Source organism: Eulemur rufifrons, chromosome 1, assembly GCF_041146395.1.
Source record: "Eulemur rufifrons isolate Redbay chromosome 1, OSU_ERuf_1, whole genome shotgun sequence".
In the NCBI taxonomy this organism is placed as follows: Eukaryota; Metazoa; Chordata; class Mammalia; order Primates; family Lemuridae; genus Eulemur; species Eulemur rufifrons.
Window position 1 is genome coordinate 50,021,482 of NC_090983.1, and position 25,262 is coordinate 50,046,743.

Here is a 25,262-nt window from a genome sequence, read left to right on the forward strand (position 1 = left end):
TGAATTGGGGCTTTTGGTGTGGAAGCAATTAAGCCTCCGTCTGCTAGAGGTAGGATGCCATGCATAGTGGGTATTCTAAAGGCAAAGTAAAACCCCAAACTTACTTTATCAATATCTGATCTTGTGAATTATCTTGCCCTTAAAAAATTTCGTCATTCTACTTATATGTTTAGGCTGATTTTTTTTGTCCCCCAGACAAAAGCAAAGGGGAGAGCCAAGGAACAAGTGAAGGTCACCTGGGCCTTCAATAACAGGCTGTAGCACCACTCATCTATTCCGAGTCCTTCTTCATGTGATCCTGTGCAATTCATAGGGGAAAATAAGGTTTTCCTCTTTCTGTTTTTACTCTCTTGTTGTTACTATAGCTCAGAAAATTAATATGGATTGTGCATACGTGAAAAGGGAATGCTCTGAAAAGAACATGCTATAAAACAGACAAGGAAAAAATAAAATCTCAAACTGACAACACCCAGTCCTTGCTGAGGATCCGGCCTCTTGGCCCTTTACATGGTGGAAAGGCATCCAGCGTCAATAAGGAAACACAGTTAAACTCCAAATGCTTTGATGCCAGGAACCCACGCGTATCTTGTCATTGGTTGGAGACCTGACTGCAATGCAGGGCCAGCAGTTTGCCTTGTAAGAGCTCACTCGGTAGAAACCCTTCACTGCTGCTCCCCAGAGCATCCGCTGTTTGCCAGCTTAGAGCAGCAAATTGGAGGAAGGTGCTCTCTGCTTTTCCACAGTTGGTCAGATTGGAAATTAACCATAATTAATAGTAATTATAATTAACAACGGGCAACATATTAACTTAGATCCAATACTATTACATGCATGTTAACTGTGTAGTCTCAAATTAACAAATTAGTCTGTGAATATCATTTCTGCATACCGCTAATGGGTATAAATGATGATACAGTCAAATTTGCCTTAACTAAACTCTAAACTACTTGAAAATTGCCGTATCTCCAGTGCCTGACAGAAATGCCCAACCCCATAGTAGGTGCTCAATAAAATATTTGTTGACCAACTAAAGCAATACATTAATGACTGACTTAATGAATCAATAAATGACACAAAACTTGTGAATCTGCCTGAGCTTTGCAGATGCCAAGCCTTGGACAGTTGTGAAAGAGGTTGTTCTTCTTTTATGTCTTTGGGTATATGCATCTAATGGAAACTAAACTCAGGAGACCTGAGTTGTAATCTTGCTCATTCACAACTCTATGAGATAAATATTATTGTTACCTCATTTTATGGATGAAGAGACCAAGGCTTTAAGAGGTAAAGTAACTCTCTCAGGGTCACAGAGTATAAGATTTGAACCCAGATCTAGCCCAAAGCTCATGTTGGGACTGTCGTAGGAGTCTGTGTTCACACGTATGTATTTTATAAGCACTGAAATATGAACCCAGGCTGCAGGACATGCTGAATTTCCCCGCAGCATTAATACTTCTTCTGTTTCAAAGCCCTGAGTAGAACATTGATTATGAAATTCAGATACTATTTTGGAGATAATTAGAAATAAACTGAGAGTTAAGCTGCAAGTAGGATGAAAACCCTGCAGCTCTCTGAGCTCTGAACAGGTCGCTGAGTCCCATCTTCTCATTTTGCAGAGGTGGAGAACCGGCTCATCCAGCTCTGTTTCGGCCATCACCATCACTAGACATGGGTTCAAGTCCCAGCTCTGTCTCACACTCCCCATGTGGCCCCGGGCAATGCCTCAACCCCTTTGAGCCTCCCTTTCACTGTCAGAAAAGTGGGATAAGAGGAAACAGCCCAAGGGGTTGTGTGAGGATTAAATGGGATGACAATATGGAAAGAACCTGTATTTATCCTGGCACACTGTAGATGCTCAATACAAATTAAATGCCTTTTCTCTTTCCCCTGTACCCTTAAGTAAAAAAGATGAATGAGGAATCTCATTTGTTTAGCATATTATAAAATGAGTCTAAAAGTCATCCAGGTTTTCTTTCTGGTCTTACTTAATCAGTAAATATTGGTTCCTTATTTAAAGAGGAAAGAGAAATGTGTTCTCTATCCCAGTGCAACTCTAGAAAAGCTCAGACACAAGGTATAAGTTCAGAGCTAGAAATCTACATTAGACAAGGCTTCCTGAGGCTCCAGCTCCCAGACTTCTTCTCCCTCTTCCATTTCCCAGGGAAACACCGCAGCGGTGATGGACATTTCAGGGGCTTTCAGCACCTACTAGCTCAATGGGAAACAGGGTACCATAAATCGTAGAGAAAGTCTTGGAAGCTTTACCTATAACAGGGGTTCTCATCATTTTTTGTGAGGAAGAGCTATTAGTCACATCCATAAAGTCAGTGAACTGGACATGGGTTTTCGGGAAAGGTTCCGGGTGGAGCAGGCAGCCTGCCTCTTCCCTCTGAAAATAGCAACAGCCGAGGAGAAGGAAACACCATCAGCAGTGAGCCCATGAATCAGCAGTCAACGTATCAGCCAACACTTCAAGATCGGTTGGAAGATCTAGGTCTGACCCCGGAGAAAACTTCTTTCTCTGACACACCAGAACTTTGGAGAAAATTTTTTTTCTTATTCACTATGGCTCTCTGCACTGGAAAGAGGATAATTAGGTTGTGTTAAGTGGTAGGCCTTGGTCAGCGGCTCTGAGCTCCAGCTGGACATTCGACTAGTGTAAGGAAAGGAGTCTTTAAAAACAATACCAATACCTGGGTATGACCCCAGACCAATTAAAAAGAAAGGGGGCAGATGGCTGGCATTGGTATGTATTTAAAAAAACCCAGGTGATTCAGTTATAGAGCTAGGAATGAAAAGCACAAGTCTAGGTAATGTTTCCCAAACTGATGTCTCATAGAACACTGCTCCACAGAATATTAATAGATGTGCCACATGCCCACAAAAAGTGTTCTGGTACTAAAATAATTAAAATTTTTTAAAATGCTAAACATAATAAAGTTAAATAGGTGTCTTTACTGCACAATTTCTAAGACTTTATATCTTCATGGGCTTTGTGCCTCAAATGGTAGAGCACTAACTTTACATAGCCATTTTGACCACACCCTTTCCAAAGCACATCTGCTAATGGCGTCTGTAAGAGTGTGCCAGGGAACACCAGTCTGAGCACATGCTGGCCCTGGCCACGGTCTACAGTACGTTATCAAAAGAAAGGCAGAGAGAGAGAGTCCCGAGTGGAGGCATCCACCAGTGGCCATGTTTTGCAATCTGAAATGCCACAGGACGTCCAGATCCAGGAATTGATACTGTTTTGAGAATGAGCCTTTAATTATTATACTCATCATTAAATAATAGTTGCAATAAAGTCTTATCTCAGGAATTTCCAAAGAGCAAGTCACTTTAATTACAGTAATGTATATTTCAAAGCTGCTTCATTTTTATTGTCAGTATTTCTGCCCTGAAAAGAAAATGTGTTGCTGTTTTGCATTATAAATTGCCTCCAAGAAGGGGAGCTCCTAATGGTTCCTATTGCCTTAGAATACCCGGAGACACTCAGAGAGCAGGTCTTTACCTCCAACCAGGGATCTCTGAAAGGAGGCAGAAATAAAACTGAACTGACAATGATATGGAGCTTGAGTAGGTGCAGGAATTAACGATGTACTAACTATCTAACTGCCGAAAATATAAAAGGGTAGTCAGTGATTTGTATTTTACTGAGCAGAAGTGGCAAGGTTTCTTATGTGTAGCTGAGATTATGTACTGTTGTAAATGAAACCTAAACTTTAGTTTTCAGTATCTGAGAAGGGAGTTCTCTGAGCCTGCACTTTTCCTTCCTCAGATGAGCCTGAATATTCCCTGAATGTCTGACTTATTTCCTTTCCCAACACTGTCATTTTTTCATTCATAGTTGGTAATATATAGCCATGAGCAACTCCTAAGTCACAATAAAATAGTGGCCATCCTCCATGTCAATGGCCAAGGGCCTTAGAAGTTATTCAACTTAGGTATAACGAAAATGATAATGCCAATTATTATTTTTTATCATTAATTGAGCACTTTCTATTATATGTTCCAGGTTACATGTGCTATCTTAATTTAATCTTGAAAACAACTCTCTGAAATCCGTGGCTTTGGCCATCTTGGCCTGATAGGGAGCTACAGCTCAGAGAAGTAAAGTAGCTTGTCAAATCAGCATCAAAGCTGGAATTGGAACCTGTGTCCATAAGTGGTCCTTGCAGTCTGCCCTGCTGTTAAACGAATGGTACCTCTTGTTCCAACAAGTATGAGAAATGACAATTAATGTGGAACGACAGGGGGAAACATGTTTATAACTTCACATGTGAACTACTTCAGTATATTTAGACTTCTATCTGTAAACACAAATATTTTTACATCATTTTTTCACTTTTTTAAATAATATTTGGCATCATTTAATTGTGATTCTTATTTTCAGAAATGATTTATAGGGTATAAAATAGCAGATTAACAGATATGTATATATTTATTTACATTTATATAGATAGATACACACACAATGCCAGCAAATGTGTTATCGAGTGAGTATCCTTTCACTTTTTTATTATGAGAAAATGACTCTCCAGCACCATCTCCATGGTGCATTAACTCCTGGTCATTTGGGGAGCTGTGGTGTTGGATTTGCCCAGTCTGGCCACGTTCCTTTAATCAGCCCCTTTATGACAAATTTATTGATGAGAAAGTTGGCTGGAGTAAGGACCACCGTCTGTAGCCATAGGAAATAGCAAAGCTAATTAGCCTCTTAATCCTACAATCACTACCCAGAAAGGGAAGAATAATTTTTGGCATACTTAATCTGATTGAAATGTAAATCTAATGTTTGTTCACCTCTGGGAAGGAAGTATAAAAAGAACAATAACCAAAAAAAAAAAAAAAAATAGTTCAAAGATTAACTCTTATATCTCCAGCAAAAATAATGGTGAATGGTTGGTAAAATATATTGTGTTTCATGGGAAAAGGAGTCTGCTTGGCCAGGGCTTGCAGTAGCATACCCTGTATTTGACACAAAGAGAATGGCTTTTGGCATTTATCCACATTATTTTCCACTACCTAATTCTAAAGCAGATAATGTCTAGTTCTGGCAAAAAGCTATTTTGATATTTTATTTTTATTCCCCAGAAAACAGCTTTCAATACTAAAGAATAATTGTATCAATATAAATACTCTACGTGCAGGTGTTTTATATCATATTCAATGACAAACTATGAACTGTAACATTTTTGCTTTGACAGCCCATGAAATCTATCATCTCTTTTCATAGATCCTTCATTCAGAAAAAGATTTGATTTTTCAGGATTTATGGTCTGATCAGAAATATTTGAATAAAAGATTTGCAGCTTTTAAAATCAATATCAGGATTTACTAGTAAAAACCCAGAGTCAGTGGGTGAAATGTTATTGTAATAATTTATCCTTTGTGACCTTTAAAAGAATAAAAAAAATAACTGCTGTCTCATGCCCATAGTTTATATCCAGCAACACTAGATAAGAACGAGAAGCTCTTTTCGTTCACTGTGCAGTTCATGACTCTTCCAAGCATTACCCGTACACTGTTGCTAGGAGGCAGGGGCGCTGCGTGATCTCAGTATTTAATAAGACGCAAATAGATGAGATAGAAAAAAGGCTTTATTCACTTGGTGTGTCTTTATGTGAGTAACCAGAATGAAGAGAAATAGGACTTGATTCATTTTCAGAATATATATTTACAAGCTGTCTACTCTCTTTCTCAGATGGGTTAGCTTGCTGTTCTCCTGTATGGACCCATAAAATGGACTTGATCTAAAATTTCCATTTAATCAAATCATCCTCATAAAGGAAAGATATTTCCTCTGGGTGGTAATTCCAACTTTAAAAATATTCTCTCTTGGATAAGTTATTTTATCATTTATTAGATTTATTAAATATGTTTTCATGTGCTGGATCTTTCTTGGTATAGAAGTATAAATATGATCATTATTTTAAATGCATCATCTGGCATGCCTCATATTCCAGACAAAAGCTACAGAATGCTACCAATTATAGTCAGAGCTGAGAGAGCTTGAGCAGGGCACCCTGAAGGTTGGTAAATTCTGCCTCCAACTGGAAGGGGGATTTGGCAGAGGCTGAAGGGTCAGGAGTGTCTGGACTGGGAATCAAGAGATTCTAATCCTGGCTTTGCCACCAATGGGCACTCTCACCTTGGGCAAGTTATTCAACTTCTCTGGCATTAGACAAGCGGAGGTTAACCTACTGTCATTTTAGGGCTTTCTGAGTGATATTCAGAGGCCCACACTTATTCTTTTGTTTGTTCCTAACCAGTTGAGCCTGGGATGAAGCCAAGATCTCTGAAATGCTTTCCTGAAATCCCTGAATGCTACAGGCAATACAATGAGAGGCAGGCCACAAATTGCCCAAGAACCCCAAATTCAAAATGGAACCTTCAGAATTAGAAGGAACCTGGGTGGGAGTGGAGGTGGAATAGGAAAGGAGAAAGGTGAATAGGATGATTCCAGCATCCCTAAAGATGTAAACTTGTCCAAGGGAGCCATTTGGAGTGATGTCCTGAACACCTCCACAATCTACTTCTATACATTCCTGCAAGAGTAGGAGATCCAGAGGCTCCCTAGCAAACTGCCTGTGCTGCCCCATCCCGTATCAGTGAAGTGTGGTGACTGGGGTCAGGGAGGCTGCTGGGAAGTCAGGGCCAAAAGCAAATGAGTTCAAAGTAGAGCACTGACCAAGGTCAGAGCAGAGTGGTTTCCAGAGCCGGGGTGAATTTAGAAATGGGAGCCAAATTGTCAAAACAGGGCACAGTTGAGGAAATACTAGATATATTTCAGAAGCAATGAAGCAGGTCCCTAACAAAATTTTGGTGCTTTTCACCTTATCCTCTACTCCTCCTCCTCCACTGGTGTGAATGCTACCCCCAGAGCACCTTACTGTTAACGTGGAGACAAGTCAATGTTTCCCCACTGCTCTTGCTACCACCACCGCAAGGAAGCTTTAGAACATTTCTACTTCCTGCCTCCATCCAGCTGAGATCATGGAATGTTTTCCTTCCCTTCTCTTCTCCTCTCCTGTGCCCACCCGCCTCATACCCCACCCCATCCTCAGTGTTGCTGTCATAGTTTAATACTTTCACTTTCAGATGGTGATTAGATTTCTCCTGGTGGTCAATATCTATCTTATTTCACTAATCCTTATTTGACATTTATATTAGATAAACTCAGTCAATCTTTTATTATCCTCCATTTAGAGTTAGCTCTCTATACTGCAAGTTTTATTCTCACCATGTCTTTCCTCTCTGTCTCTCACTCTCTCAGAGTCTCTGTTCAGGCCCCCTTATTTGCTTAGAAGCTCTGAGTCCTCACCTAACCTCAAATCTCTTTCTGGCAGGCAGAGCCTGCCTTTGCCGGGCATCGGAATCTAGGATTGCAATTTTTTTTTTCTCACGTGTACATAGACGTTATCTTTTAGCTTTCAAGGTTGCATTGAGAAATCAAATACCAGTCTGATTCTTCTTCCTTTTTAAGTTACTCATTGTTTCTGTTTGGCAGCTTCTAAGATTTTTTTTCTTTCTACCTTAGATTTCAGCAATTTTATCAGAATACACCCCAGTATAGGCTATTTTCATGGTTTTTACAGCCTCTAGTCTTTCTTCAGTTTAGGGAAATGGTTTATTTTTGTTTGTTTCATTATGTACTTTCCTCGATAGGTTCCTTTTTTCCCTTCTGGAATTCCTGGTGTTTGCTCATTTTCCTCCTGGATCTGCCCTTCAAGTATTTTGTCTTTTTCTTCCAGATTTCCAAATTTGTATATATTTTTTGTGCTTCAACATATTTCTTCCATTTAATCTTCCAAGTCAATATTTTAGATCAAATATGTTGGATCTCCATATAGTTTCTGTTCCATGTTTGTGGTTGGCGGGTGGGAGTGGATTGATATACAGTCTCTTCCACTCACATTCTATTGGCCAAAGGAAGTCATAAATCAAAGCCTAAAATCACTGGGCAGGGGAGTATTGTCATCCCATGGGAAGCAGTGGGGTCACATGCCAATGCAAGGGCATGCAGAATCCTCTCACCTGGAGAAAAGCAAATATTGGAAATAATACCATTCATCACGGTCATGGAGCAGGAAATGGTCACTTGTGGAAATTATCCTCAGTACGAAGCCCAATAAGGAAAACCACAGGGGACCATTGGCCCCTGCACCTCCTGGCTGGTGGTATCACAGCACTCAGTGATTCAGACAGGTCAAGAGATGTTCTTTCTCCTCCCACACTACACAGTATGAACATGCACAAAGGAATCTGAAGAAGGTTCAAACTTACTTTGGGTTCATGCTGATTCATCTGAAGTGACATAGCCAAAAAAGGCATGAAGCAATCCAAGTGGTCCAACTTGTCGGCACACTGTCCCCCAGCACAGAGCATCACTGTCAGACTTCAGGGACATCCTACAAGGTCACAGAGCATATTTCTTCTTCTCCTACCCCCTGCTAAATAACTCTTCCTTTTACATACATTCTTTTATTTTCTTCACCCAACCCCTCAGTCTTTTTCTGTTTTTATACCTGCAAGTTTTCCTCCTCCTCTCTGTTTCCTAAACCAGAGTCCCCCTTTAGTCTTAGAAATGTTTAAGTCTCTAGGGCCACTCTTCCCCTTCTTGCTTGGTGTCACTGTTGGACAAGGGCAGGGAGGAGGGGAGAGGAGGAAAGCCCCGAGGTGGACACCAGGTGGCAGCTAGCTTATCTTTCATTCTGAATGATCCAGATACATAAAAAGCAGAAGTTATCTCACCCAGCCAAGGCTGGCCTAGATTTTAGGGTCTTCTGCTCACACATTCTCTCCTTTCCAACTTGAGTTTCATGCATAGCCCTATTCAATCACCTCTTTCTGATTCCTAGGTATTAGAGTTGTAAAACTACCCAGATCCCTACTCTACCCCTAAACCCTTTCCCCTTAGGTTTTTCATATCATCTTAACTTACTGCAGCTTCTTACCAGCAAGTTAGCTAACTCCCCGCATCTCCTGTGAATTCAACAAGAAACTAGCTGCAGGTGGTAGCCACTCAAAAAATGCTAATTCCCTTCTTTTTTATTTCTCTTCAAGGGATCTGAGTGAACTACAACTTCTTGGTCATCCTAGATCAAGTGAGGTTAACTTTGCAGGCATTTCTACACTGTGCCCTCTTATCCGATGCTTGCACAGTTCGAGGCATACTGCAGGTGCTCAGTGAGCACTTGATGACCCAATCCTTCCCTCACCCCTCACGTCCCTGCCGTTCACAAGTTTCATGCCCTCTTCATACATCCTTATTCTCATCTCCTTTCCGTCACCACTGAAACCAAGACAGCAGCATCTGCACATTTAACTCTTGTGTGGTGCTAACCATCAGTGACCCCAAGTATCAGAAACTGTGGGAGTTTAACAGAAAATAAGTACCATTATTTAAAACTTAAGTTCTGGCTCTGGTGTCTGAAATTGATATCTCTATTAAGCTTTGATTCTATCCCTCTCCTTGTCCCAAAAGAGAACTAAAGGAAAACCATTATAAACAGCTTTATAAAATGACTTTTTACATCATTAAATCACATTGCTGTTTATGTAGAAGCAAAAACACATTATGCACAAATTCTAGAAGCAGCAGAGGAGGAAAGAGCAGCTGATACTTAGCTGCCTGATAGTTTCGCTGTGCTCTGGGATTGGCCCTGCCACTCCCCTCTCGCTGGCTCTGCCACCTCGCCTGTACCTGGGGCTTCCTCTCTCGGGAGAGAGGTCAAGAGTTGAAACCTCCATCACCTCTGTTGCCTGGTGGAAACAGAGCTTGTCTTCAAACCTCAAGACACTGCTCCCTCTTCCTTTCCTCATGGCCTCTTCCTTCGGAGGAGTCTCCTCAGAGAAAGTATGCTTTTGTATCTGTCAGTTGGATTTGGCTAACATTGGTGGAAAGCCTGCCACGGGGTGGGCTCTGTGGCTGGTACAAAAATGAGGCAGACAGTTTCTGCTCTGTCCTGCCCTGGGAGTCCCTGCTTGGTGGGATACCCAGGTACATGCGCAGCCAGCACGTGGCAACATACCTGACACACAGGAAGCCCTCACTGAGGATTTGTTGAATGGATGAATGAATGAATGATAGCACGGCAACTTGAATGGAGAGCAGACTATGGTGAATGCTACAGAAGAAAGGACAAAATAAACTGGGAGAATTGATGTGAGAGACATGGCCTGTGGTTAGAGGCACCAGGAAGGAGAATAGACAGGAGCAGAGCTGTGGGCCAAAGTGGGGAGCCAGGCGGGGAGAGAAAAGTCCGGGCTGGCACACCAGGGCTCTCAGAGAAGGCGAGGGCTTTCCCGGGACTTTTCTCAACACGATAGCCATGTAGTTTTCTAAATAAGGGAAGTATAATGATAGGAACCCAAGGATGATAAGGGAGCGTTCACTCAACAAGACCCTATGCTAAAGAAGCACTCCATGGCCAGCTCCCCACAAGAGCACCTCCTTCGCTGGAGGAATGGGCAGCCTGATACCATATTTAACAAGTTTACAGCCTCTGACCCTTATCTTTTGAGGTGTTGAACTTGATGAATCATATTTTCCTCCAATGTACTTTGGGTACCCCAATACTGAATATATTTCTTTCCAAGAGTGAATATGATGCAGTTTTCCTGGGAGAGAAAGCCTTTCTAGATTGCCTTCTCTAAGATACCAGGGAAACGAAGAACTAAAATTGTAATCAGGATACTTTTTAAAGGGACCACCATTCTTAGATCTGCCATGGAACATTTATTTTTAATTCCTGGATATTTCGCATTCAATTCATTTGCAATAATGATAGCCATCTGTTATGGATTGAACTGTGTCCCTCTCCAAATTCATGTGTTGAAACCCTAATCCCTAGTACCTTAGAATGTGACTGTCTTTGGAGATAGGGCCTTTAAAGAGGTAATTAAGGCTACATGAGATTGTAAGGATGGGAACTGAATCCAGTATGATTGGATTGGTGTCCTATAAGAAGAGGAAAAGACACTGGAGATGCACATGCACAGAGAAAAGGCCATGTGAGGACATAGTGGGAAGGAGCCATGGAGAGAGAGAGGCATCAGCAGAAATCAAACCTGCCAATACCTTGGTCTCAGACCTCCAGCCTCCAGAACTGTGAGAAAATTAATGTCTGTTGTTTAAGCCACCCACTCTGTGGTATTTTGTGATGGCAGCCCCAGCAGACTGAAACACTATCTGAGGGCCTGCTATGAGCCTGGCTCTGTGTTAAGTATTTTGTCTCACTTAACCTTTTTAATGATTATGAGGTAGTTATTGTTGCGTTCCTTTTTCTGAAGAAAAAATAGATGCCGAAGGCCACGTTTTTAGCAAGTGGCAAACTCAGATTCCAGTGCACATCTGTTTGGCTCCAGAGGTTATGCACTTGGCATGCCACCAGCCCACATTTATTACATGCTAGCCATGACAAAAGCACTAGGCTGTAATAATTGCTGACATTTGAGAATCTTAATCCTTTCCTTATGGAACTTATAAGTGATGAGAGACAGACTCGCAAAGACCACAAAAATAAATAAATTTTTAAAGCTGCATGAAAGAAAAGCTCTGGAAGCAATAATACCATGGCTATGCCATAGTGAATCTAAGCTAAGAGGCATTCAAATGACTGTGTGGACAATATGGGGTAATGGCTACAAACACAGGGGGCAGGGGGCAGATTAACTGGGGCTTGATTTCTAGTCTCAGCAGTTTTCTATAATAGTTAGGTCACTTTGGGCAAGTTACTTATCTTTTTAACTTCAGTTTCTTCATCTCTGCCAAGGAGGCTATATTGGGACTAATAATAGAATTTTATCTATGAGGTTGTTACAGGATTAAATGAGATACTACAAAGCATTTAACACAATGCTTACTTCATACTAGGTCTCAATAAATGTACTATGATGAAAAAAAATTATTCTAATGCATGTTCTACCCACCACTAACAAAAATAGCCAACCTGTCTAAATATAATTGAGTTCTTCATTTTTTTTAATTAAAATGATTAGTGTTGTTAAATTTATGAATATTTTCACTGACTTTTATTATATGGGTTTTTAAATATTATTTCGTTTCCAAGATAATTTTTGCCCTATCCACCATATTCAGCTTAAGTCAGATACCAACATAGTTCACCAACAGCACAGTCCAGCCAATTTGGAATAACAGTCTGACAAAGAGGAAGACAGAATGGACTAATGAAATATCATTAGTCAAAGAGCAGATTAAAAATAAAGTGTGTTCACGACGCTGTGTGCACAGATGTACAGATGTACACACACGCTGCGTGTGCTCAGGAAAACCTCCACTCATCCAAGAATAAATCCAGATACAATTCAAGCCAGGAATTGGGAACCACACCCCTCTTTGCCTCACTTGACAGATTACTTCTTCACTGCAAGTGATTGCTTTATTCAGCCCTAAGAGTAGAAACCTCTTTTATAATTCTTCGTGTGCTTTTATGGCACAAACCAATATAAATATTTACTGGATCTATAAGTAAAAGTATATAAATTCTTGTGTATCTTGCTGCATAGAGGGACCATGAAAGACATGTGGAAAGTAAAGTCTATTTTTCTCTAAGAAGACACCAGCTGCATGCTGAGGCAACAGCAGAGAGATGCTTAGTTTCAGAAGTGACAAAGAGACTCTGCTGTACTTTTTGATGCACAAGATGGGAAACTGTTTCTGTTGAATGTATGGATGTTGAAATATTTCTTCTGACCAGCTCTCTGGAAAGTGAGGACTGGGCGGGGGACAAGGTTGAGGGAGAGCCTGGGATCCAGTCAGTAACACAAATGGGAAACCCAAATAAATGCCATGTCCTGGGAGTGGCTCTGCACCATCCTCTTTGCCCACAGATGACCCTATTGCCATCCGCTATTGCCATTAGCTGCTAATTTGAGTCCCGAGGTTCAGGTTTCACCCCTCACTGGCCTTGCTCCACTACAGGGCTTGGAACTTTGTACCAGAGCCCTTGGGACTCATCACCCCAGCACAAGCAGGGCAAGGTCAGGGCAACCTTGACCAAAACCACAAAGGGGGTTAGCTGGGCTTCCGATTTTCCAACAGTGCCCTCCCGTACCACTTCACAAGCTTCGAGGCTTAGTGAAATACTTTTAGCTTAGTGTCCCTGCCTTAATTCCAAGTTTTCATTAAATTTCAACTTTATAAAGTATATTTAAAATAATTCAAAATGTTTAAAAAATAGTTACTATGATCAAAATTTCTCAAGGTCATAGAACATGTATTAAAACTTAAGAAAAAATGTGGACGCCATTCCGGAGATGCTCATGGTCTACTCAAGGAGAAAAAAGAGTAAACAGAGTAATTGGTGAAAAAACAGAAGCATAAAGTTCAGGGGCCACAAGAGGAGTGAGCATATGAGAGGCCAAGAAACACAATGGAGCAGGATCATCTGCTGTGGGTATCAAAGGATGAATACAATTTCGCCGGGAGAATGAGGAAACAAGGGCTCCTCCAGGCAGAGAACAGCATGGACAGAGTAGGGTTTCAATCTCCCCTGAAGATGGCACAATACCATGAGGTGCAGACATGGTTTTTATCACCCAGGGGTGATTAAAAAACACTGCTGCTTGTTCACAGGGATTTAGGACTTGCTCTAACAAGCTTGGAACCCTTGTCTGCCTCACCAACGACAGGCTAGTCATCTGAATCTAAACCCCAAACACCACTCATGGTGCACTCAAGTTAGTTTGCATAATACAAGAATGGGGTACCCTTTAGGTTGGCATAGGTCCATTTTTAGAGGCAGTGTAGTGGTTAGGAGCCAGTCTCTAGAATCAAATTCCCCAGGTTCAATTCTGCCTCTGCCAATTCCACTGTGCAAATTTGAACAACTTATTTATTAAGCATTTCATTTGCCTCATTGTAACATAGGATTAAAAATATTCTCAACCTCTTAGGAGCCTTGCGAAGATCAGACAAGTTAATATATGTGAAGTACTAAAACAGTACCTGGCACATAATAAATGCTATAAAGTGTTGGCAAAAGAAGGAACTTTGCTGTCCCTTCCATATCATCACAGCTTAGCCTCCTGTCTCCATTAACCCCAGAACCCTGAGGCCCCTGACTCTTGCTTTTATCCAGAGGAGGAAGAGGGTGAGTAGGCTGGAATGGCAACAAGTCAATTTCTTTTTGAATTGCCAGGGCTGGACTACCACCCACTTTGTTGTTTCTTCCCATTTTCTGAGAATTGCAAAATGTAATATTCATGTGTCAAGGGATCCAGGATTGTATTTTAACGTTTTATGGCCTCTTTGTAAAGCTACCTTTTCAATTTTAAAGGAGGCAGTTTTATGACTCCCTTTGATAACCATTTAACTATTAAGACCCAAACAAAGAAGAGGAATGGTCAGAGGATATCAGGTACTCCCAGCCAGCCAGAGTCCCACTTCTTGAACATTATTCAAATTAGCTCCAGGACTCATAATTCTGTGTTTTCATTTATTGCTGCAGTAAAGTAAATGGTTCTTTTATCCAAATGTTATTTCCTGGCTATTAATTCAGTAGTTATTTTGGATTGTGGCACTCCTCTTTGATTTAGGGATATGATGCCTCATAAATATTTAAAAGTTGAAGACTGACACTTGGAGAAATTGACTTTGATTTGTTTTGTTAATATCCTATGGCTAGGGTAATTATAGGTTTGGGTGATTCGGTCTCATGCTCTGTTTATTGGAAGAGATGGGGAGCAGAGGCTCTATAACGAGGAATTTGGCAACATAAGGCTTTTCCCAAACCTTTTGCAGCCTGGCCCTCTATGCTTGTCTCCTCAGGATACACACTGCCTTTATCCTTCATAGTTTTCTCCAGCACCTGGTCTTGAATCCAGGAATGTGGGGATGAAAACTGCCCATACTTCTCAAAATAGCTGAAAATGGTCATTTCTGAAAGGCTTGGAACTTTCTCTGCATCTACAAGTGCCAGCAAGGGTTTACGGCAGGCTCGGGGTGATCTATGCGCTGGTATGATTTAACCGTGGATCAATCAACCTATTAGGGGGAAAAAAGACAAGGTCAATAAAGATGGGTCTTGGTGAACCAGAGGTCATCCCACATTTTCAACCTAATGTTCTTATTTCCTTTCCATTAACATTTCATAATGAAAAAATGCCTATATTCTTTAATTTTTAAGATAATTAAGTGAATTTAGTGCCTCCGAAGGGTAGAAGATTTATAATGGCATCAGGGAATACACTGTTAATAATCTTCGAGACAGGGGCCACCTGGAGAGCAGCAGTGCTGTCTCCGTCACCACTTCTGCTCCTTTGGCGACAAACTGTAAGAGGGCTCAACCTCCTTTGCCAAGTCAGAACCGAACTTCTCTCCTGAGACCAGAAAGGCTTGTCTTTTTGGGACAGGGCCTCTATCTCTTGGGAAGTGTTTTTCCAGTTGTATTTGAGTTTGAACAAATTACAGCAAACATAGATCTTTCTGAGAACTTGCATTCTCTATCTACAAAGCTCTGAAACATGGGATGGAAGTAGAGTCTTTACGGAACTTCCCTAAGGAAAAGAAACATGGTATCTGCCTCTAAGATTGTTACAGCCTAATAAGTGAGTCACTAGCACAAGCGAACACACAGGCACACAGAACAAGAGAGATCTGCATGGTCATAGCCAGGCTCATGCACGTAAAAAGTTTCAGGATTAAAAAAAAAGAAGAACGAAAAAGAAACGAAGGGACTATATATACCAAAGGCTGGCTTGCCTCTGACCATATAAGGTATCATTTAATAAAGATAATTCCAGTGATTTTTGGATAAAGATGGTAAATTAAATATACTCATTTTACTTTGTTCCTTCCCCAAGCCCTACTAAAACAGCAATAAAATTATTTTTTTTAAGGCACAAATCCTCAAAGCCGAAGAAATTGGAAGAGGACTTAACAATGTCAAAATATTGGAAGCTAGAAAACAGATGGAGGAATATTAAGTAATTTAGCAAACCCAAGAAATCCAAAATAATCTAGCAAATGGGAAAAGCTAAGAGACAAGAAGATGTATACCACAAACTCCTCCCCACAAACAGCTCAGGAATTGGCTAACTAAGTACCTTTGGGAGGTGGGATTATAAACAGGAAAACAGAGAGTCTAAGAAGCAGCCAGATCTCCAGGTCCTTTGTTCCACCCCTCCACTCCGTAAAGACTGGAGGCTTTTCCTCTGGAGAGGGTATAGTAGCACGTCTTTGCATTAGGAAGTCATCAGTGCAGAGCTTTAGGGTGGGAGGAAGCTGAGAACAGGGGGACTGAATGAGTAGGTGTAGACTAATGCTGAGACTCCTTCCCCACTGGGCTCCAGTCAGAAGATTCTTCTTTGGGGAACCTGAGTAGCTAAAGAGCAAAGACACGAAGATGCTGACGTTTCGTGCCTTCCCCAAGCAAATAGGTCAGTCAGCTCCTCCTACAGAAAAGCCTCCAGAAGCTCTAATAGAAACTTTGCAAGCCCCACTGTTAAACAGAAGTGGAAAACCAAAGATGGCCAAACAGCTAAGGAAAACCTCTAATATTTCTAAAGCCTCTAATATATTAAAATAATTTATTGAAAAATGGCTGATTAAGAAAGAGACTAAAGCATGGATGGAGGAATGGAAAGAAAGTGTGGCATATACACACAATGGAATATTATTCAACTTCAGAAAAGAAGAAAATCCTGTCACATGCTTTGTCAGGGATGAACTTTAAGAACATCATGCTAAGTAAGATAAGCCAATCACAAAAAAGACAAATATGGCATGATCCTGCTTGTGTTTGTTAGAGTAGTCAAACTCATAGAAACAGAAAGTGGAATGGTGGTTGCCAGGAGCTGGGAGGAGGAGGAAAGAGGGAGTTGCTCAATAGGTAGGAAGTTTCAGTCAAGTAAGATGAAAAAGTTCTGTTGTACAACAATGTGCATATAGCTAACAATACTGTGTACTGTACACTTAAAAGTTGTTAAGAGAGTAAATTTATGTTATGTGGGGTTTTTTTAACCACAATTTAAAAAAAAGAGAGACTAAAACAAAATGAAGGGAGTGAAGCAAACTATAAATGAAGAAGAAAATGACAAATTGAATTATCATCAACATCCTTAGAGAGGTAAGAGAAGATATTGCATCCATGAAACAAAATTAGGGTGCTATTTCAAAAAAAAAAAAGGAATTTGCAGACAACAAAAGAAAGGCTCTTAGAAACGAAAACTGTGGACTCAGGTGGGGCAAAGGCAACATATGTAAACTAAACATTTGTATCCCCATAATATGCTGAAATTTAAAAAATTAAAAAAAAATGAAAACTGTGATATTAAAATCTCAAGAGTAAAAAGAGAAATTATTTCTTAGAAAATAGAGCAAAAAGGAAAAGAAATAAAAAATAGGAGACATTAAAGACATGAAAAAAGAAATTGAAGAGAAAAAGAAAATAAAAAAGTAAAGGGAAAATGAAAATAAAAGAAAAAGAAAAGAGAACCCTCCCTCAAAAAGGAAAAAACAGTCCAAAGGTCAAATAAAGGGAATTCCAGAAGAGAGAGAGAGAGAAAGAAAGAAAATCATCAAAGAGCGTGTTTTTAAGTTTTTTCCTAGAATTAAAGGACATGATTTTCCAGATTAAAAGGCTTACAAAGTACCTAGGATAATGGATGAAAATAAACTCACAACAAGGCATATTCATGACATTTCAGAACTCTGGAAGCAAAAAGATCCTACAAAAACTGGGTGGGAAGGGGAGTTATTTTCAAAGTATAAAAGCCCAGAATAGCTTCTGACTTCTCAAAAGTAACATCTAAAGTTGAAAAAGCAATGCCTTTGAAATTTTAATGGAATGATTTCCAACCTAGAAATCCTACCTAGACAAACTATTAATGAGATGTGACAACAATATGAAAACATTTCAGACTGCAAGTTCTCAGAAATCTACCAACCCCACACTTTTTCTCGGGAAGCTATTAAAGGATGTGTCTCACCAAAATGAAAAGAGAAACCAAGAAAGAAAAATGTGAGCTAGAGAAACAAAAGAGAGATATGAGGGCACCCCCAGAATTATGGTGAAGGAACATCCTAGGTTGAAAACTATACATCAGACATAGAAGACAGCCAGTCCAGATTGTAGAAATGCAGAAATTTCCAGCAGTGATTTCTTCATGAAACTGACAGAATACCCAAAGAAAGCATCTGAACATTTTGAGAGGAGACTTAGACAACTGGTAGAGAGTTTAGGGGTTGAATTAATGACAAGTACATAGAAAACTAAGCAAGTATTAAAGACTATTACTAACTCTACAGAATACAAAATGAGGTCCAGGAAAGGAAATGTAGTCTTAGTAAATTGCATGACTTAGTTATGAATATTTTGTACATAGTCATACTTTTATACACCCTGAATATTTATCTCAACAAAGTATATTAGGGAATGAAAAGGGTTGGTATATGAGGCGGCACAGTTTGGCAGATGTAATATAGGACAGCTTCATCTTCATCTTCATCTTCAATGGTGCAAAGTTAATAGATAATGCTTAAAACAGAAAATAATCAAAAAATAAAATTGCAAGCATCTTATTTTGCCAAATATAAAAAAAAATTATCTGGATTATTTGAAAGTGGTTTGTTGCCTCTGGGTGAGGGAAAATTTTGATACCAGAAGAGTTCTGCTGTGTGTGTGTGTGTGTGTGTGTGTGTGTGTAAAAATAGCCTTGTAGACCTAATTTTCTTAAAACTATTTGCATTTATAACTTTGATTTAAAAACATTTTTAAAGTCCCTGGCCCCATGGTGGACAATTTCCACCACCATGTTCAAATTTCACAAGCCTTGCCTTTTTAATTCCAAGCAGCTAGAATCTACAAACATGTTAACATACTAAAATGATTTACTGAAGGATAAGATGAAAAATTTTTAATGAAAATAAACAATCTTCAGAATAGAAGTTGAATGTTTCTGGAATTTATTTGTTTGTTCATTGTTCTTCCATATCATGGGGAATAACCAGTGTTTGGATTTTAGCCTGCAGATATAAACTCCTATAGAGGGCATACAGTTGGGAAGGAAGGATTGATTATGTAGTGTCTGGAATGCTTAGAGTGGCCAGAGTTGGATTTAATTTCTCAGCCAAAGTAGTTCCAGGGCATAAATTACTCCCAGGGTAATTTACACCCAGTGAATAGACTAAGAATATGAATACAGAATGGTCTCTGATAACCTGAAAACATGCAAGTGACTCCCCTTACCAAAAGTGGCCCGAAGGGTGTGGTAAACTCAATGAAATCAGTATAAAAATGGTTTCCAAAGATTTTTTTTCCTCCCTTTACTTTTGTGTAGGGCAACTGATTGACAGCTACCTAACATGAGAGCTTTGAAAACCCTGAATATGTATGACCAGTATTGTAATTGGGTTGTGATGTTTATATAGAATGAAGCTAAACAAGGTAGCAAAACTTATCCCTTCAATAAAACATATACTTATTATGCTAACCCTCCAAACATCTCTATTTTATCAAGACAACATATTTCACACCAGAGATATGCTGTGTGATCCTTTCTATCCTTCTGAATATACAGAACACGTGTGTAACAAAGAACATGTGCAAGCTACAGGATATAAGGATACAAGAAACAAGGCAACGTGGTGCATTCCCATCTCCTTCTGAATAGCAGCAATTAAAATTCACAGCTGCTGGCTGCCCAGATGTTTCTTGCATTTAGTGCTCTGTAATATGCATCAGAATATATTGTATGATTGCGATTTCTGTAAACTAGACAGTTCTGTATTCTAAATTCTACAGACTAGATCCAGTGTGTATATTTTATCTTCAGATTAGTTTTCCTCCCCCTCCCCCCTTCATTTGCTTAGGGCATTTGCAGTTCAGAAACAAAAGGCATTTACAGCTCAGAGTTTAGCTAGATGAGGGTGTAAGTACAGGTCAGGCCTGATTTATGTTGCACTTCTGATAAGCAGGGGAGGAGAGCAGGATGGGGGTTTGGGAAAGCTGGTGAACTTGGCTTGACTTATGTCTTTTGCTTTTGTAGGCAGCCAACATCCCTCTGGTGTCAGAACTCGCCATTGATGACATTCATTTTGATGACTTTTCTCTCGATGTTGATGCCATGATCACGGCTGCTCTCCGGATGTTCATGGAGCTGGGGATGGTACAGAAATTTAAAATTGACTATGAGGTAAGATCTTCTGTCTTGGGTGATCCAAGAACCATGCCTGGGACAACGTGTTAGCCACTCTGAACCACAGGTTTCCCAAATACAAAATGGGGATGATAATCGCTTTCCCGCACACCTCATGAGATGACTGTGAGGATCAGATGAGATGTTTGTGGAAGGTTATTGAGGGTTACTCAGATGCCAGATGTCATTTGGATAATGGGCCACTGGAGATACATACGGATGCCTGACACAACCTCTTCCCTCCCATTTCAGACACTGTGTAGATGGCTTTTGACAGTGAGGAAAAACTATCGAATGGTTCTGTACCACAACTGGAGACACGCCTTCAATGTATGCCAGCTGATGTTTGCTATGTTAACTGTAAGTGTGTTCAGTGATGGTGGAAGGCCATCTTTCCTTTGTGTGAGCCCACAGGCCTTCTCCTTCACGCTTCCATCTTTCTGAAAAATCGCCAGGTGATTATTTTATGTCAGCACTCACCTGCCCAGGTTATGGGAGTATACATGTGACAACAATTTCTGAGCTTTAAAAGCAGGTGTAGCCTTGGAATGATGACTTGAGCCTCTTTTCCATGTTTATCTTGGTAAGCTGGTTCTTTTACAAAAGAAATGTTTGGATTTTCAAAGGAGTCTTTTTGCAGAGGAAATGGAGCTGAGTAACAGAACAAAGAGATCGCTGGATATGACCCTCTGGGCTGGTGGAAGGCAGAAAGGTGGAGGTATGACCATAACCCACAGGAACTTGGAAATCCTGAGAGAACGAATATTTGAGAGAATCCCTAGGGAAGCGAAGGGGGTAGGAAGGGGCAGGAGTGAATGCTCTCTGCTTTTAAGGGCTCCCTAGGCATGAAATCTCTGCACCAGGCACTGTAACACAGTGACAGTGGCCAGTCTGCTTCATGGAGACATCTAAAGCAGCTGGCCAGAGGTAAACCTTGGAATTTAATTTGAAAGCAAATGTTTGTGGCCAAGATTGAAACTGAAACAAAACCCTCTATTTATCCCCATTTGCTGGCAAGAAGTAAGGCTTGTTTTGGCCTTATTTCCACTACATTGTTAAGCTAGCATCAAGTAAAATGTTTTCTGGGATAAGCTTGTTGGTTTCTTTTGCCTCATAGTTATACACACACACATTTGTATGTGTATATATGTGTGAGTGTGTATAAACATATTTACCATGCAGTAAAAGAGAATGTGAATTTTGGATTCTCACAACATAAATACAAATACCTTGTACTCTTGCACCCACATTAAAATTTAAACACAAAATTGGGGAACTTCAAATGAAACGCATTTTCTTTTAGTCCAGATGAACAAAGACTCTTCTGCTTCTTCCTCATGAAAATCTCCGTTTCCTTCTCTGCCTATTAAAATGTTACTCATCCTTTAAGGCATTGATCTAATGCCACTTTTTCTACAGAGTATTCTCCTTCCTCCCAAAGCATCAATAATTACTTCTTTCTCTGTGCTGTATCTAGTACAACATATCTTTCTTTCTACTGTGTATTTTAAATTACAAATCTCTCATTCTTCTATAGAGTAAGCTGCTTGAGGGAAGAGATCATTTTTTATTCTTTCAACAGCATTCACTTACTTGCTCAACGACTGTTTCTTGAGGGCCCCACCAGCACCTTTCACTCTATCATGCATTTAGCAGGTTTTCAACAAATGTACATTGGATTGGCATGAGCACAAATGTTCATATGGCTTAAGAAGATGGGATCAAAATGTCTTTTATACTTGGGGACTTGGGGTTTGGGTCCTCAGCTGTTTAAGGAACAGGCAGACTGGCCTGAAAAAAAACTGGACTGGCCCCATCCTGCTGTTGCATCCACCATCAGAGCAGGGAGGCAGTCCAAGTGAGAAAGTGGGAAGGGAAGATGCTTTAACCATAGGCTTAATTGTTCAAGGACCAACATTGCTTGGGAGGGGGGAATACTTTCATTTTGCTTTTCCATATCATATCTCAGTAGAGAAGGAATAATTTTCTGTGTGCATGTGTCTGGCTCACAGAGGACATTCAAGAAAGGAAATTATTAACTGATTGTTTTGAAGAACATATGGATCTATGGTGAATTGCCAAAATAAGTAGGCAGGAACTTTGTTTGATAAAGGAGAAAGGAATAGCCATGACATTGTGAGTCAGAGATGTCAGACCACAGAGACATATTTTTATGATGAGCCTTAAAATAGTTGGGATGGGGGAATCTGGCAAGAACAGCAGAATCAGGTTGGACACTCAGGAGTAAAAGAAAATATACACCCAGCTTTCCATCAGTGAATATTGCCATGATATGGCAATCTTGATCCTTTTCAAGAAACTGAAAAAAGCAGAACTCTTTACTGTGTCACCACAATGGGGACATTCATACCATCAGAATATTTTCAGGTTGCGTTTGATTTTGCAAGTATGCTCAGCAATCTTGAGGAATATTGCTGTTGGAGAAGGTTTCGGGTTTGTTTTTTTTTCTTTTGCATTCCTACTAACACAGAAAGAGGATATTTCATTGTTAAAGTCCTCTAAGTAGAGGGTAGAAGGAATTGCAAAATAAAAACATGACTTCCGAAAGAATATGTTAATGTATGTATTTTTTCTCCCTCACATTGAATTGAGTAGCCACATCTAGAAAAGATATTGTCTTCTGCTCATTAAATTTTGTTGAATTTGAGTAAGGGTTACAATAGGTTAAAAATGTCAAGTTTTGTTTGTCCCTAACACAAGCAAGTATCTTCTCCAACTTGACCCTGGTCAATCTCGTTTATCAGAATATTTTAATTGAGAAAATAATTATAGAATTACAAAGATTACTTGATAAGTATAAATAAAAATGAATTTAATTCACTCTTCAATTCTAATCTCTGAAATATGACCTCCACCTATGGCAAAATGATACCCTCCTTATTTCCACGAATGGACATGACTGCTTCAGGCACTCCTGAAGACTTTTAGTGTCTTTCACTGTTTTGAGCTCATCAGTGATGCTAATTCCATTCAAGTGATCTCATATTTCATTTCCATATGTCGAATTAGAGCCAAAATTTTCTATTAATCTGGAAAAAAAAAAATTCACCGTCCACCAACCACTGGCTTTAGCCTGGGTCACAAAGCTAAGGCGGCATGGAGCTTGTGTGCCAAATTTTCCTCTAGATGGCGCTCCAAGGCAAAGTTTCCCAGCCAGTTGCCAGAAACGAGGCAGGGGTGGAAAAAAAAGCTTACCAACCTTTCTTGAAAGTGCTTCTTTTCTTCCAGTCCAGGAGATACCGAAGCACACACCCCACCACAGAATAAATGCTTTTCTTGAAATAGACAGTATGTCTATTTTAAACCAGTCTTCCTGAAAAGAACCTCTCCTGTCAGGATAGACCTGTTTTATGACTGCCTCCTTGCACACCGTGCTGTGAACATGAATAATACAGTGTTCTTTGTGTGACCTTAAATCTAAGATTGTGTATTTTCCTAAGCCCGTTGTCTCTGGGAATGGGAAGATGCATAGTTGTGTGTCACTGCTCAGCAAATTTTGGCACCATGTACAACAGGACAAGCAAATTATAAATATATGCCCCAGCTTCCTAACCTTTAACCCTAAAGCCATTTCATACACGGAAAATAAACTGACTGACTCAGCATTGTGTTTTGCAAAAGTATTCAGGCTCATGTCTAAGGTAACAAAAGAATTAAAAAAAAAAAAAAACTACTTTGTAGGACAGGCAATTTGATATAAAATGGTGGACATTTACATTCACTGGGAGCTCTGTTAATGACCTACTAATTTGTTCCATGTCTCCAGCCTGAAATTTCAAATTTATAAAATGAAAGCTTCAATGTTATCCTTTGCTTTTAAAGAGAGATTTAGACAGCTAAAATTACGAAACACTTTGAATTTCTTTCATAAATACGGTTTGTAGTGCCAGTTACCATTTGTGGTTAAAATGAGTGATAAAAACCTGCAGATCAATGATGATTATACAAATTATCTTCATTGATAGAAGTTTGTAGAATAAATATTCCATCAAGTGCATGCATAATGGAAGATGATGGGCATATTCCTATTCACGACGTAGACCAGATACTGGAAGTGACTGTGCTTTTGTTTGTATTCTGTAAAATAAAAGGCATGTAGTGGTGCCACGGTTGCAGATACATTTTTCGGTTTTATAAATGATGTATGAGCTCTGACAGATTTTCCAAGGCGGGGTGGGGGAAGGTTTCCTTAAGAGTCAGTATTCTTTACTATCCCATAAATGTACTCATTAGCACTTTGGGCCATGCCCTGCATCCTGTAGGGGCTCAATAAAGATTAATTGAATGAGTGAATTTGGTTTAGGGTAATATTATTCAAGGAACCATGTTGCTCAGTGTCCAGTTTAAAAAAAAAAAAAAAACGATAAAATGATGAACAACTATCACTGCTCAAAATCTTGTTCTTTCTTCATATCACAGTAAGGTTCAGCTAGGGTTCATGTAGGATATTATGATCTTGCAGAATTCACTGGATATGAAAAGAGAAGAGCACATGATCACATTAAAATTTACGGTGGTGCTGGCAGCATGGTGCTGGTGGGGAATTGCAGTTAAACACTAATAATAACCAAGTATCACAGCAAACACATTGACACCCCCTGACATTTACTGGGGGCTTCTTAAATCTTAATGTGCAGGTAGTGTGTTTAAATCCATATTTGTGTTGTCAACAAGGTTATTTTCACAGATAAGGCAAGCCGTTTTATTGATAATTCAAACTAGAGAGCAGAAGGGATGTTTAGGGAGAAAAATCTATCCTATTCACCAGCTTGAGGATAATGCACAGTCTGCTGGCTGCAGTTTCCAGGAAAGTCCTTGATTTTCGAGGTAGAAAATTTCTTCTGGAAGGAGATCTTAGAGGCACAATTGAAACTCTCCCCCACCCTCTCCCACAAGGACAAAACCAATTGATATTTCAAGTAAAATATTTTTACTCAATAACCAGAATCCTAATCTCTACAGAAATCGAATTCCTTTGTAGATTGTAACACTGGAAATTTCAAAAAGAGAGATCTAGATATTTTGTTCTATAACTGACTATAATAAGGTAATAAACAACAATCATATTTGTAATCACCAAA

General features: G+C 39.8%; 1 protein-coding gene across 1 annotated transcript in view; it reads left to right on the forward strand.

The window, feature by feature from the left end:
• PDE11A (phosphodiesterase 11A) overlaps window positions 1-25,262 on the forward strand; it is a 335,245-nt gene that overhangs the window by 221,136 nt on the left and 88,847 nt on the right. The window contains exons 11-12 of the mRNA XM_069470433.1: window positions 20,011-20,157; window positions 20,413-20,520. Of these exons, the coding sequence (XP_069326534.1) occupies window positions 20,011-20,157; window positions 20,413-20,520 (255 nt within the window). The remainder of the gene's footprint in view (window positions 1-20,010; window positions 20,158-20,412; window positions 20,521-25,262) is intronic.